We start from the raw sequence: 16,554 nt of genomic DNA, 5'->3' as shown, positions 1-16,554 counted from the left end.
CTGCTGGGGGCCAAATTCTATTTTCGTTTTACAGTATCTTTATTTCAACCCTGAAAATACTGAAAGATCCCTTTTTCACACATATTTTTTTTTAAGATTTATTTGTTCATGAGAGACAGAGAGAGAGAGAGGCAGAGACACAGGCAGACAGAGAAGCAGGCTCCATGCAAGGAGCCTGATGTGGGACTCGAACCTGGGAATCACACCTTGAGCCAAAGGCAGGCGCTCAACCGCTGAGCCACCCAGGCATCCCCACACATAACATTCTAAGATGGTAGTGATTTTTCTTTCACCACATTGTGATGGTGGATTCGCTGTCACCTGGCTTCCCCATTACCACGCAGAAATCCCTTCTCTGCATGCTGCCCTCTGGCTGCGCTGAGGGTCTCTTGGTCTGTGGGGTGGTTGCGCCCCCACCTCCCATCTTTAACTTCACCTGGGGTTTCTTGGGCTTCCTGAATGGGTGGACTCAATCCCACCCTCAGTTCAGGAAAGCCCTCAGCCACTGTTCCTTTGGGTGCCTCCATCCCATCTCTGAGGACTCTCTTCACAGAGCTCCACTTACACTTCTATGTCTCTGGGCTGCACTCAGGCTTATCTTTCTCTGACCTATCTTCCAGTTCACTTATTTCTTCAGCTGTATCAATTTTGTTTATTAAATTTATTGAGTTCTAAACTGTTATTATGAAATAGGACTTATAGGTAGTAACATTCATACAATATGTGTGCATGTTTAATCATAAGGCAAATGCCAATTATCCAAATCAAGAATTAAAGCCAAACCCAAAGGTCCCCGATCTTCCTCCTCTACCTGGAACGCTCCCTGCATCCTACACAGATGGTTACAAAGAAGAGGCATGCTTTGTAGGATGAAGAAAGAGAGGATCAGCTGGAAGGTGACCATGAACACGGCAGGCAAAGGTGCCACATGTTTCTCCTTGTCCCCACTGCCTGACATCAGTGCTTAAGGCTCAACTATGACAAGAAGAGGCAAAGGGCCCCTGCGTCCCCACAGAAAGAGATCTCAGACTCACAAATTCTAGGCTGGCAAATGCTTCATTCCCAGCGTGTGGGAGAGATGGTCCCACTGTCACACTCGGACGTCAGCTTCAGTCTGAGTGTCGGTCCTAAGTCAACCCAGTACCTCCCCTCACTGCTTTACTGCTCTCATGCTGACGTTGACACTGGTGCTCTGCGGTCTCACTGTGACACATCTACATGGTCATTTCTTTTCATTCGTCCAGCTTAAGATTCTCCGCCATCATCCTTTCGAATATTGGCTCTTCCCTATCCTTTCCTCTAAATATCTGGAAATCCAATAAGAAATTTCTTAGAATGTGGCACCTGAGTGGCTCAGTCAGTTAAGCATCTGCCTTCAGTTCAGGTCATGATCTTAGGGTCCTGGGACCGAGTCCCAGTTCCTCATTGGGCTCTGCTCAGTGGAGAGCCTGCTTCTCCCTATGTCCCTCCCCCACCACCCCTCATTCATGCTCTCTTCCTCACTCTTTCTCTCAAATAAATAAATCTTGAAAGAAAGAAAGAAAGAAGAAAGAAAGAAAGAAAGAAAGAAGAAAGAAAGAAAGAAAGAAAGAAAGAAAGAAAGAAAGAAAGAAAGAAAGGAAAAGAAAGAAAAGAAGAAAAGAAAAGAAAGAAAAGAAAAGAAAAGAAAAGAAAAGAAAAGAAAAGAAAAGAAAAGAAAAAAGAAAAGAAAAGAAAAGAAAAGAAAAGAAAAGAAAAGAAAAGAAAAGAAAAGAAAAGAAAAGAAAAGAAAAGAAATCTAGGCCTTCTCTCTCCCTTCCATGTCTCCTATACTTGTCCTCTGTATTTTATCTTCCTTTGTCTTTGTGTGGCTTTCTGGATAACAGCTTCGGACCTATTTCTACTCCCCCAATGCTCCTTTTAGCTGTGGTTCATCAACTTTTTCCGCCCAGCCACCAAATTTTATATCTACAGTTATCTTTCACTACCAGAAGTTCTGTTCTGTATTTCTTCAAAAAATTTTTTTGCTTATTTCATATTTATATATGAAGTCCATTCTTTGATTTCTCCAAACATACTAACACAGAAATTCTAGATCTGACAGTTGCAGGATTTCACATATTTGGATATCTGATTGTACTGGATGTTGTTTCTACTGGTTTGCAGTTCTCATTCTTTATCTCTGCACGTGTTTTCAATATTTTGTGAGTATGGCCTGATTTTACTTGGCACTTGATCTGTGGAAATTTTTTAAGGGCTGGGTTGCAAACGTATTCCTCTACAGAAGGGCACACTTAGCCCAGCCCCAGTTTTAAGCAAATCTTAGCCTAAGACTTTCCAGACCACACAGGAAGCATTATTTCAGGCACAGATTTGCATAAATACTGACTTATAATTACAATTTTGTCCTCTATTCACCCAGCAGCAGTGTGGAATTAGGTAGGTTTCCTTATGCCCTTCTGGGATGCAAGTTTATATTTGTAACCTATCCTCACATGAGGGTTTAGGTGTCTCAACTTTATATATCCTGATCTTCTATTAGGTTCCTCCACCTTAGGCAGGTCCTCTAGGTTTTATCCCCTGTCTCTTTCACTCCAAATAGCCAACCAGACTGAAACACAAATTCACCAGGATTTAGCCACTATTTTCGAGGCAAAAGCTGGCTTTATAGAATGCTCACCTCTCTGGATTCCATCTCCATTTTATGTTGGCTTCTAGGGGAGTACTTACTGTGTTGCCAGTTCTCTAGTGAAGGAAAATGCATGTATACATTTTACCTTCTATCAGTCATTTCATTTTTTTTCCATGGAAGTGCTATTCATGAAAACAGTCTGCCATGTCACCCAAAGGAGCAGTGTCCACTCACTATAATGCATCATCTCCAAGAGTAAAGAAAATTCAGCCCCACAAGTTAAGCCAGTTATAAGCTGAATCTTTCAAATTTAGTTAAAATATTTAATCTTTTATATTTAAAGTGGTACCTTGTGATCCTTTTCCATCTCAAATGAACTATTAGACTGATAATTCACAGTTAAAGGAACAAAAACAAAAGACAAAAAAAGAACTCTCCTGCTTCCAGTTTTTCTAGTCATTTAGCTTTTTCGACAGAGAATCTTCAAATTGGTTACAGTCCATCCAACAACCTTATCACAAATGGGGACTGTTTTAGGTTCAGAGTATGAATATACAGTTTGTAAAACAACCAATCATTCTTTCAAATAAACCTGGAGATTATCTCAGCCCCCTACTCAGGGATCATTAACTAAACACAGCACAGAAAAGCCCCCGACCATCCAGGAGATATTTTGTCATTCTTGTTGGAGCTGTTGCACTGATTCTTTTTTTTAATTGTGGTTAAAAAACAAAACTGAAAAACCACCCCCCAGATAACATAAACTTTTCCATCTTTATCATTTTTACGTGTGCAGTTCAGTAGTTTTGAGTATATGCAGTGTTGTGCAACACATCTCTAAACCTTTTTCATCTTATAAAACTGAAACTTACACTCACTGAACATGTCCCCATTCCCTCTCCCCTCTGCCGCACGAATTCTTACACCTACACTGTGTCCATGACAGACTCAGGCAGGAAAGCTATCATACCAAAATCTGCTAATTTTTCAGGATCAAATTTAACTTCTATTTCCACAATTCCTGAGAAAATGAGGTTTATTCATTTAGAGTCAGACAGTCAGAGTGAATAATTTTGGTCATTCCTAAATCGGATGCCAGAATCAAAGACCTTTCCAGAAGAGACAGACATTAAGAGTTCATACTCTAACACTCTCGTTTTGCAGTTCATAAAGCAAATGAGTCCCATTCATATGCTACAGTTGAGACACAAAGGAGCTCGTACAAAGATCTCTTTAAAAAAAGATTTAATTTCTGGGGTGCCTGGGTGGCGCAGTCAGTTGAGTATCCAACTCTTGGTTTCAGCTCAGGTCGTGATCGCAGGGTCCTGAGATGGAGCCCCATGTCCAGTTCCACACTCAGTGGGGAGTCTTCTTGAGATTCCCCCTGCCTTTGCTCCTCCCACTCGTACACACTCTCTCTCAAAAATAAATAAATCTTTTAAAAAGATTTTTTTATAGCTCTAAAACATCACTTTTCAATGAAAGATATTAATATTCAAAATTAAAATTTATTATTTCCAAATCTGAAATATATTGCATATAATATATGTTTATCTGGTTTTAATTTGTTATATTTCTATTTTCAATACAATATTATTTCCTTTATTCTGAAATATATCCTACATAGAGGTCAGAATCTTCTCAAAATGACTTTTTGACTGATGATTAACTCCATTAAATTCTATACAAACTCTACCAATTCTTCTTCCCTATATATCTGTTGACATGATTAGCTCTCCTGAGTTTATGCCCTCTCTTTTATCATTCCAAATTTCACAGTTTCATATGAGGGGGAAAAAAACTACTTACCTCTGTATAACATTTATATTTAGGTCCATTCCACCAAACCGGGACAGGAATTCAAGGTATGGAATGGCCCCAGAGCTGGTGAGGGGGATCTACATTCGAACAAGAAGAATGATGGCCAGTTAGAGGATTCAGATCCAAGTAGTAGACAGCACAGGAGCTTTCATGATGGAAGACAGGATACCATTACTGAGATGGTCATTCTAGTAAACACAACCACTTCCCCCAGGTGTCTGAGTTGACATGCATCCCCAGTAAACCAGGTACAAAAACACCTAAATGCCAGAATGCCAGCTTATGCTCAATTAAAAGTCAACAAGTTGTCTATAAAATTTTCTGAAATCTAGTTCTATCTACAAACTAAAGTAAGGTTGGTAGAAATATATTCTAATATACATTTTATATATGTATATGTATTTATATATGCATACATCACATATATTTTTTCCCCAAGAGGCTGAGGCCATGACATAATTTTACCCTCTGAATGGCATTTGAACTTTCTGTACGTTATATACTTTCAAGGTAGGAAACAGCCATTTTTGAATTGAAAATTCTATAAAGGACTTACTAGATCCAGTAGGTCAAAATGGGCTATAGATTAAGGAATTATCTCAAAAAAAAGAATTAGGGATCCCTGGGTGGCGCAACGGTTTGGCGCCTGCCTTTGGCCCAGGGCGCAATCCTGGAGACCTGGGATTGAGTCCCACGTCGGGCTCCCGGTTCATGGAGCCTGTTTCTCCCTCTGCCTGTGTCTCTGCCTCTCTCTCTCTCTCTCTCTCTGTGTGTGTGTGTGACTATCATAAATTTAAAAAATAAAAAAAAAAGAATTATCTCAATTTTTAATTTACTAATGTTGATAATGGTACTGTGATTATGTAAGAGAATAGATCTTATTCTCAGGGAATACACACTAAAGTATTTGGAAGTAAATTAACCATAATATAAACAATTGCCTCTCAAACAGTTCAGAAAAAAATTATGTATACACTACATACCCTGTAAACTGTTTGCAGATCCACACATACCACATATGGATAATGAAAGATCACAGAAGCAAATGAGGTTAAATGCTCACAACAGGCAAATCTGGGTTAAGTGTATGTGGGTATTGTATGTATGTACCATATGCGTACTATTTGTGCTGTTCTTATAAATTTTCTGGAGGTTTGAAATTATTTCTTTTTTTCAGACTTATTTGAGAAAGAGGAGAGATTATGAGCATGAGAGGCAAAGGGCAAGGGAGAGAGAATCTCAAGCTGACTCCACACTGGGTGTGAAGCCTGATATGGGGCTCAATCTTATGACCCTGAGATCAGGACCTGAGCCCAACCAAGAGTCTGATGCTCGACTAAGATACCCAGGTGCCCCTGAAATTACTTCTAAATAAAAAGTCAAAATTTTTTAAAAGTGAAAATAATTATTTCCCAAAAAAAGGATTATGAAACTAAAGTTAAAACATATAATCAATACAGATGTATTTTATTAAGCTTCATGCAAATACACAAAGTACAATTTCCCATACAGCTGAATGGCTCCCATGTCTATATAATCAAGTGTGATGTTCACTTAGCCCTTAAAATTCAGCCTCAAAGCCAGGCATGGTTATCTCAGTGCTCCCCAAAGGAAAAATTTCTTTTTACTACTAAAACACATATAACTAGGAAATGGGACCAGAGGGAGAGCAGCTCACAGGGTGGGCCTTCATGAAGCCTTGTCCTGGAAAGGACATTCATGATTTCTATTTCAAATGTAATTTTGGGTAGACACCTCAAAGTCTCCCTAGCCTTACAGCAGAAGGGCAAGAACAGGGTATGTGTGTTGCTCCAAGACTAGATGCCCTCATAGTTTTGGTAGTTAAGAGTTTGTGAGGAGGGAAAGAAACATACAGAGCTCATACTCAGGAGATGGGCACAAGCTCCACTCTTGATGTTTTACATGAGTTAACTCATCTAGTCCCAAAACCAGGTCCTCAGGCTGTGGTCGTGTCCACATTTCGAGGAGCAGAGATGTGACCTCCCTGCATGGCACTACCATCATATGCCTCCAGAGCCCATGTTCCTCTCCCTACACTAACCACAAAAAAGAAAAAAGGGAGAGGAAATCCATTAACCTATTGAAGCTTGTCACATTTCATATTATTACTTGTGGTCTAATGAAAATTCTAATGTGGTAGATACATATTTGCAAAGTTCAGTCTCCAAAGATAGTAACCCCTTTAAACAACTCACAAATCTTGTCTAAAAGGAGAAGCAGGGGACACCTGGGTAGCTCAGCAGTTGAGTGTCTGCCTTTGGCTCAGGGTGTGATCCCAGGGCTTCCTGCATGGAGCCTACTCCCTCTGCCTATGTCTCTGCCTCTCTCTCTTTCTCTCATGAATAAATAAATAAAATCTTTTTAAAAATAAAAATAAAAAATAAAAGGAGAGGCAGGCTCTGCTTAAGAACTCCCATTTTCAATATTTATGATTCTGACAAAAAAGTTTAAGAATCATAATCATCCAAAGATGAATCGCTAAAAGTAAATTCTTGTTGATGAGTGTCTTCAAAGATGTCTCTTTCCCCAACCCAGCACAACCACTAGGACCAGAACAGAACTATGTTTTTCTTCTCCGGAATCTCTTTGCCAATTCATCCTCTTTTATAAAATTTTTGTTAATTTTTAGAGACTGAGGACACAGCTTTTTTAAAAATTCACATTACCATGAATGGAAACTAAGGTACAAGACAGATTATTATAAGCAATGCCTCATTGTTCATGCCCTGATCAATCATCACAACACTCTGACGTTCAAACATACTCAACATGGTTCTTAAAATAAAATTAAAGCTAAAGCAAATTCACTCTAACTGGAAAATTCTTTTCTAATTTTAAGTGTGAAATTCCCATGAAGTGTTCTACAAGTTTTATGTTTCCAGTTAGGCTTACATTCACCATTGGAAAGGGATTTGTTGGTAAAAGATATTGAAAAGTCGCACACACTCTGAATTCCAGCTACTGGAAAGAGAAATCCTCCCCTTCACTCACTGTGAACTTGGCCTTCTGAAAATGTACCACATTTCAGCCTCCTTGGTTTACACGTGGGTCACGGAAGCTTGAGGTTCTAGAAAACCTATGCTTAGTATTTCAGATAGACTACCAGGACTTGTTTTTTTTAAAGTCTTTGAAGCTCTACAGTTCTCAGTGACTTCTTTTAAAAACAGATGTAGCTTTTAAAAACGGATACACATTTCACATTTTCTGTACTTTTCCCCTTCCTGCATAGTTGATTAGCTTGGGAAGGTTGTCAAAATTTTAAATTAACATTAGATCATGAATATAGGGAGACATTAGCAGGAAAAATATCTTAACTCTCCATTTGGTATAAATAAAGTATCAGTTAAATCAAGCTTATAAGGAAACTGATGCAATGTTTGCATGGACAAATGTTCTTTACAAGCAAGAGAACATTACTAGTTACACTCATCATCAGGGACATGCAAATCAAAACCACAGTGAGATACCACCTTGCACTTGTCAGAATGGCTAAAGTCAACAACACAAGAAACAACAGATGCTGGTGAGGATGCAGAGAAAGGGGAACCTTCATGAACTGTTGGTGGGAATGCAAACTGGTGCAGCCAGTGTGGAAACAGTATGGAGGTTCCTCAAAAAGTTAAATATAGAGCCGCCCCATGAGCCAGCAATTGCACTACTAGGTATTTATCCAAAGGATACAAAAAATTATTTTTTGAAGGGATACATGTACCTCGATGTTTACAGCAGCATTATCTACCAAATTATGGAAACAGCCTAAGTATCCATCTATTGATGAATGGATAAAGAAGATGTGGCATATATACACAATGGAATAATACTCAGCCATCAAAAAGAATGAAATCTTGCCATTTGCACCAACATGGATGGATCTAGAAGGTATAATGCTAAGCAAAGTAAGTCAGTCAGAGAAAGACAAATACTATGATTTCATTCATGTGGAATTTAAGGAAAAAAACAAATAAGCAAAGGGGGAAAAGAGAGAGAGAAAAACAAACCAAGAAACTGACTCTTAACTATAGAGAACATACTGATGGCCACCAGAGGAGAGGTGTCTGGGGTGATGGATAAAATAGGTGATGGGGACAAAGGAGAACACTTGTGAGAAGCACTGGGTGTTGTATGTAAGTGATGAATCACTACATTGTACACCTGAGACTAAGATTACACTGTATGTTAACTAACTGGAATTTAAATAAAAACTTAAAAAGAGAGAGAGAGAGAACATTACCACATGACATAGCAATTCCACTCCTAGGTATGTACCTTAGAGAAGTGAAAGTATACACCCACACAAAAATTTGTAGATGAATTTTCATCGCAACCTTGTTCACAAAAGCCAAAAAGTGGAAACAACCCAAAGGTCCATCAACTCATGATAAAAAACACAAAAAGTTGTCTATGCATATACTGGAGTGTGATTCAGCCATGAAAAGGAATGAAGCACTGGTTCATGCTACAACATGGATGAACTTTGAACACAAGATGCTAAATGAAAGAAGCCAAACACAAAAGATTATGTATTGAATTATTCCATTTATATGAAATGTCCAGAAGAGGCAGATCTTTTGTGACAGAAAAGTATATTAATGGTTATCGGGGACTAGAGGAAGGGGAAAAGGGGAGTGACTACTAATGAGTATGGGGTTTCTTTCTGGGGTGATGAAAATGTTCTGGAACTAGACAGTAGTGATGATTACTCAACCCTGGATACACAGAAAACCAGTAACTTGCGACTTTTTAAATGGTGAATTTTATTACATATAAGTTCTATCTTAATAAAGTTCCAATAAAAATGTAGATACAGTAAAAAAAGTGACATGTGAAATCATTAGTATGTATTATTTGTGAAATTTTTAAGTGAATAAATGGGAAACTTTTTTAAAAAAAGGAGAAAAGCTCATCTTTCTTCCCTCTTCCCTTCTTTCCTGTCCCCTCTCTAATAAGTCCTAAAGTCTGATGGAAAGAGAAAAACAGTGTCTGCCACGTTGAGGGAAGCCACAGGAGTCCACAGTGGGATGTAACCCACGTGGAGGGAAGAGAGCATCCACATGGCAGGGTGGGGCACTGGGGATGGGAGATGGGTCTTGTACCAGGGAAACTGATCAAATAAATAAATAAATATACTAAGAATAACAGAAGCCAAGTGTCTCATCTGAAAAGGTAATTACAAATCTGAACAGCAAGAGCAGCCCAGGTGGCTCAGCGGTTTAGCGCCGCTTGCAGCCCAGGGCATGATCCTGGAGACCCGGGATCGAGTCCCGCATCGGGCTCCATGCATGGAGCCTGCTTCTCTCTCTGCCTGTGCCTCTGCCTCTCTCTCTGTGTGTCTCTCATGATTAAATAAATAAAATCTTTAAAAACAAAAGCAAAACAAAACAAAAAAAAATATGAACAGCAAGAAAGCTGGAAAGAACCTTGAGGTACAGGATTAGGATTGGCAGTACTGGTGTGAACTCATGGTTTTCAATATAGGGAGAGGTTGATATAGAAATAAATGTATATGTAAATGTATATCTGTATATGTGTGGGTACACATGTATCCCCTGGAGCTCTGCCCACTGTGAGGCCTGGGGTGTCATCCCAGTGACAATGGGCAGCCCCAGTGCCCAGACCCTGGATTCTGAATATCTTTTCATTTAAAGGAACCAGAATTTTCTGGAGAAATGGAGGATTTCAGGACCAAAGCAAGGAAAGTAGAGATGAGTTTAGAATATCTTATATCATAGAGCAAGTGCTCAAAGAATGATGGAGGCATGTCAAAAGCACACAAAAACCAGCTTGAAGGGGCTCCTAGCAGCCAAATTACAGACAATTTAAAAATCAAAATGCAAAATGAACATAATGTATCACAACCACTCAATAAAACATGCAATCTTGAGTCCCTGCAAATATAAAAATAATAAATGAATAAATTGAAAGTCTAGTAAGGAATGAGATACAGTTTCTAAGTTTCTCCACAAAATGCTTATTTTTTTTTTTTCACAAAATGCTTATTAATTACAAAGTGGATGAAGAGTCTCTTACCATGAGAAAGCCTGACAGATTCCACCTTAATCAAGTGATCGAAGTAAACAGCAGCAATGGGACAAACTAGGATCCCGTGCGATCGTAAAACACAATGAGAATACAGCATTTCTGTGATACTCCCGCCAAAGATGCAAGCCTAGACCTAGTCATCAGGAAAACATCAGATAAACTCAGATGGGGGACATGCTGCCCTCTGCAATCTTCAGAGTGGAGGGTCAGGAAAAACTAAGGCTGAGAACTGTTTTGAAGTGAAAGACACTTGGAATTCACGTTCTGACCTGGATCATAAGAGACAGGCATGGAATGACCGGCCCAACCAGGCAGGGGCCCGGGGCTGAGATGGTAGTAGTGACTTCATGTTAATATCCGTATTTTGATGGTCAGACTGTAGTTATGCAGAACACTATCCTCTTTGAGAGACACATACACTGAAATATTTGGGGTGATGGAACCACTTACTCCCAAATGGTTCAGGAAAAAAACTGTCCTTCCCACTAAACATCCAACTTCTCTGTAACTTTGTGGTTGCTTTTTTCTTTTTTTCTTTTTTTTTTTTTTATGATAGTCACACACAGAAAGAGAGAGAGGCGCAGAGACACAGGCAGAGGGAGAAGCAGGCTCCATGCACCGGGAGCCCGACGTGGGACTCGATCCCAGGTCTCCAGGATCGCACCCTGGGCCAAAGGCAGGCACCAAACCGCTGCGCCACCCAGGGATCCCCTGTGGTTGCTTTTTAAAAATGATGAAGCAGGGGATCCCTGGGTGGCTCAGCGGTTTGGCGCCTGCCTTTGGCCCAGGGCGCAATCATGGAGCCCCGGGATCAAGTCCGGCGTCGGGCTCCTGGCATGGAGCCTTCCTCTCCCTCTGTCTGTGTCTCTGCCTCTCTCTCTCTCTCTCTCTCTCTCTCTCTCTCTCTATGTCTATCATAAATAAATAAAATCTTTTAAAAAATAATAAGAAAATAAAAATGATGAGGCAGAAGTTGTGGTAGAGACGGCTCATAACAGACCAACCTCCCACAGAAAACCACGATAAATTCTGGCAAACACAAAAAATTTTATAACTATCTGAAGACCTTGGAGAGTAAACAGAAACAGGAAGACTTTGGAGAAATTCAAAACACAGAAAAAGGGACGAGTATTGAGGGAGTTTCCTATTCATAATAGCTTTAAGCCTGAGAACAAGCCACACTGTCTCTCTGGCCTGAAGAACTGGCATGCTGAACTCAAAGCAACCACAACCACTAAAAATGTGAGGGAAATCTCAAACAGGAGAGACAGAGAAGGAGACCCACTTTCTGTGTATAAATTCTGTCCAAGTTTCCAGCTGATGCCCAAAGCTGGCGTGTGCAGGTCAGACTCAAAGAGAAAAGAGACCCACTTAAAGATAAAAGAGCCAAACTGAGATGCAAGCAACTGCTCACTGCAGGTGAGACAGTTTGCAGGTTAATTCCTACCAGAGCAGAAGCATCAACAATCTTCAGAGGAAGGTAAGAGGATCCAGTCTCCACAGCACCGTGTTCAAAATGTTTATTCCCTGTACTGTCTAATGCGCAGCCACAGCCACATGTGAATGTCAAGCACTTGAAACGTGGCTAGGGCAACTGATGAACTGAATTTATTTTAGTCATGGTTAATTAATTTAAATTTTAAAATTAATTCAGTGATTAGAAAACCTTTAAGTATGTTTGTAATGACCAGGTATCTGAATCTACTGTTTCATGAAATCTAAATAGACATCAAGTATTTCCAATGGAAATTTAGTGTGTGAACTGAAGTCAGCTGTAAGTATAAAGCATACATCAGGTTTAAAGACTTAGTACACAGAAAAGAATGCAAAATAACTTATTGTCAATTTTTAATAGTGATAACACATTGAAATGAGATAATATTTTAGACATATTAGTTAAATAAAAATATTATTCAAATTAATGCTTTTTAACTTTTTTCATGTGGCTACTGGAAAGCTTAAAATCAAACATGTGAATATATAATTCACATTATATATTTTTTATGATTTTATTTTTAAGTAATCTCTACAACCAACATGGGGCTCAAATTCACAACCCCAAGATCAAGAGTCACACACTCCACTCACTGAGCCAGCCAGGTGCTCCTAACATTATATTTCCATTAGACAGCACTGGTCTAAGATATAATCCAAATATACTCTAATATGCAGAACCAGAATAATGTGACTCTTGCCTGTCAAGAGTAAAAAAAAGAAAAAAAAATCAATGCAACCCAACCCTGAGACAACCCAGATATTAGAATTATCATTCAAGAACTTTAAAGCAGCTATTTTAACCATGCTTAATGAGTTAAAAGAAACACACTCATAATTGAAGAAAAAAATAGGAAATAGATAAACATAAACTATAAAAAAGATAAATAGGAACTATAAAAAAGAACCAAGTGGAAATTCTAGAACTGAAAAATACTATATCTAATATTAAATATTCACTGAATGAGCTTAATGGCAGAACAGACATGAAGAAGGGGTCACTGAACTTTGAAGACAGATCAATAGATATTATCCAATCTTAAAAATAGAAATAAAAGACTGAAAAAATGAAAAGAGCCTTGGGATGAACCTTGGGACAATACTGAAATGTCTCAGGGAGGATGAAGTAAAATATATATATTTAAAAATAATGGCTACAAGCCTCAAATTCAGTGAAAAAAGAAAATTAAAGGAAGAGAAACCCTTGAAATGGCACCATGGTATGCTCAAGAAGAAACAACAAACAGACCCACAAATATTTTTTTCCTAAATCTGTGAAAGGAAGGAGAGCCAGTCCCTGAGGTGGCCTGGAATTCAGGAATATCCGAAATTCCCTGGGCTGTTTGTTTTCCTGCCACATAATTCCCCTGTGGTAGAAGTAAGCAAAGTGGGTTGGGTTGACGTAGTCAACAAATTCTAGAAGGAAACAGACTTTTAAATATTATGGAATGCTCTGATTAAGAAGTATTGAGTAAACACATGTGTATTTCTGTGTGTGTGTGTGCATGTGTGTGTGCATGTATATTAGTTAGTGGGTTACTGGGTTGAAGGCACACTACTGATTTTCCCACTTTGGTATTACTATACTGATCCCTATGGATTTATTCTGAGTGTTTAATTCCTCCTGTACTGTGTATTCCATTGTTAAAGGCCCTGACGGCTCAGACCCCACTAAATGTCTACTATTGATAGCCCCCTGGTAGGATACCCACCAAGGGCTTGTCCTCCATATCCCTCCCCAAGTACTTGCATCACCCCTGCTGCAAACCCTTCCATGGGCCCTACAGCTCCCAGGACTGAGTCCCAACTCTGTGTATGGTACTCTTCAGGCCTGGCCCCTCTATCCACAACCTGACACATATCCCCTCACTTCGGGTATAAATAATACTACCCGGTTCCCTGAATAAACATGCCATGCTGATCCCGACATCTAAGCTTTCACTTGAGCTGTTACTCCCTCTGCCTATAACCCCCTTCCATTTTTCTTTCATCTGGCTAATCCTACTCCTTGGTCAAAATCTGCCTAAATACACCCCTTCCTCCCTAAAGGCTGCCTGGACCACCACCCCAATTTTAGATAGCTCTCCCTCCTCTAGCTTTCCCTCCTACACGTACCAAACACATCTCACTGGGCTGGGCCCGTGTCTGCCTGCTGTCTTTCTTGGGTCTAGCATACAGTAGGTGCTCAATATCCATTTGATACAAGAACAAATGCCAAAATACTAAGTTCCAAAATATAATACTTCTATATGGAAGCTTAAAAAAAAAACACTAAAGAAAATGGCAGTACCAGTACTCCACACAAAATATGACCCACACGCATGTTGATCATCCCATCCACCAGAATTTCACTGAATTGTGAAAAATAAACAAAGCTGTAACTGCTAACTTAGAACTATCGGGTGGTAGGGGGTGGAAACCCAGAATAGATTTCATGCTCCAGTAACTGACTCCAACTTTTCTACAGCTGGGTAGGGGCAGGGCAGGGGTGGTGAGGGGCAGAGGGAGAGAGAGAATCTCAAGGGTACTCCCTGCTGAGCACAGAGCCCAAGTTGGGGCTCAATTTCACAACCCTGAGATCACAACCTAAGCTGAAATCAAGAGTTAGACGCTTAACCAACCGAGTCTAACAAAGCTGTAACTGCTAACTTAGAACTATCGGGTGGTAGGGGGTGGAAACCCAGAATAGATTTCATGCTCCAGTAACTGACTCCAACTTTTCTACAGCTGGGGGGGCAGGGCAGGGGTGGTGAGGGGCAGAGGGAGAGAGAGAATCTCAAGGGTACTCCCTGCTGAGCACAGAGCCCAAGTTGGGGCTCAATTTCACAACCCTGAGATCACAACCTAAGCTGAAATCAAGAGTTAGACGCTTAACCAACCGAGTCTCCCACGCACCCCCATAGTTGGGTTATTCTAAGTCGCCATGCATACTGTACCTGAGCCAGTACATCCTGAAACTGTTCTCTCGTGAGAGGCATCAGGAAGGTTGTGATAATTCTTCTCAGTTCATTCTTTGATACCGTCATGTTGTGACTGGTGTCAAGCAGCTCAAAAGCCTTTTTCAACTCATATCCTTTATCAGTGATTTTTTGAAATAAAAGCCGTTTAACATCTAAGAAGGACAGTATCGGATTTGCAATAGCTGTGGCTATAGAAGAGATACAGTTGTTTATTAGATGCGCTTAAAGCCAAGATCCCAAAAACCAACTTCACTGTGGACTAGAATCCAAAAAACTTCCAAAACACTATTTCTCCTACTGTATTCATTGCTTTATGCATCTAAGCACTGCATGACTTGCAATGTCAAATCTATGGTCATTTTTTACCTCTGAAATGTGGCCAATGTAAAATGAAAATAGTAATGGTAAAAGGAAAAAAAAAGAGAGAGGAAAGATCATCCCCCCTATATAGGACATGTGTCATGACAAGCAAAAACATGGATTTTGGAATAAAACTGAGTTAAGAACAATATCACCTCAAACAAATCTTTAAAATATATTAACTTTTCATCCCCTGGCCAATTTTTGAGGGGAAAACATGTAATTCTTAATCTAGATTATTTCCCTCTCCAAGACAAGAGATGAGAATGGCTAGCCCCTGAAAGGTAATGAAAGAATGTTAAAAGGCCCACATAAGCTTCCGGGAGGCCTGCACTTCCTGCGAGGAAAAGCAGTCAAGTGGGACTGTGGTGCTGTAGGTCCCAAGGGTCCCCAAGTCACCAGGGGAGAGACAATACACCCCAGCCTCCTTCCCCTCTAAGATGAAACAGCCATAGAAATAAACACAGTAACTGCAAATCAACTCAAGGCATGGACTAGTTTCATAAGCATGGAAATGTGATTATTCCACTTTGATATTTTGTAACCTACTAGAGAAAGAGGAGGCTAAAAATACAGGTGGTTTGGTAAATCTCTTCTATCTATTTATGAGATTGCAAAGGCATGGTGACAACTTATTTAGTAGCTGTCTTACAAAGTAAATTCTGAATGTATATTAAATGCCTTTAATGCTGTTTCATCTTTTATAAATTCATTTACAAACAGGACCTAAGGAAGGATGATTGTGGTTATTTCCATTCAAATGAGAATTTCTTATCCAGGTATTGAACCTTTCTGGCACAAGCTGTCACCAATGTTCATCTTCCCTGACACTCGCCAAGCACAGAAGAGGCCTGTGCCAGGTGCTAGGGATGCCTTTCACTCATGATACCTACTGGCTCTTTGGGTAGGGGCATATATAACCAGGAACACATTGGAGAAAAGACCGTGGCTAGTTTGGGGTGACAGGCTGAAGGTCTCAGGAAAAGTTGCTTAGAAGGAAGAGGTGATATACTTCAACTGGAACTTGGTGTTCCCAAGAGCAAGAAGGGCTGGAAGTGGGGGTGCCATGGAGGACAGCCAGTGGAGACAAAGTGGGGAGAGGACAAGCACAGGAGGCATCAGCTTTAGAGATTAAACCACAAAGTCACCAGGAGCCAAGTCCCTGGTGCTCCCATCCAGCTTTGTGCTCTGGTCATGGGACACCGAGCTGGGACTTCCATCAAGAGGATGACATCATCCAATTTTCGC

General features: G+C 40.0%; 1 protein-coding gene across 1 annotated transcript in view; it reads right to left on the bottom strand.

Moving 5' to 3' along the window:
• The window catches only part of EFCAB6 (EF-hand calcium binding domain 6), a 237,958-nt gene that overhangs the window by 195,628 nt on the left and 25,776 nt on the right, over nucleotides 1-16,554 (bottom strand). The window contains exons 4-5 of the mRNA XM_041755332.1: nucleotides 14,923-15,134; nucleotides 4,421-4,509 (exon numbers count right to left, since the gene is read on the bottom strand). Of these exons, the coding sequence (XP_041611266.1) occupies nucleotides 4,421-4,509; nucleotides 14,923-15,134 (301 nt within the window). The remainder of the gene's footprint in view (nucleotides 1-4,420; nucleotides 4,510-14,922; nucleotides 15,135-16,554) is intronic.

This window comes from Vulpes lagopus, chromosome 5 (assembly GCF_018345385.1).
Source record: "Vulpes lagopus strain Blue_001 chromosome 5, ASM1834538v1, whole genome shotgun sequence".
Taxonomy (NCBI): Eukaryota; Metazoa; Chordata; class Mammalia; order Carnivora; family Canidae; genus Vulpes; species Vulpes lagopus.
Note: the sequence above shows the minus strand (reverse complement) of the source record. Positions and strands in the feature narration are given on the sequence as shown.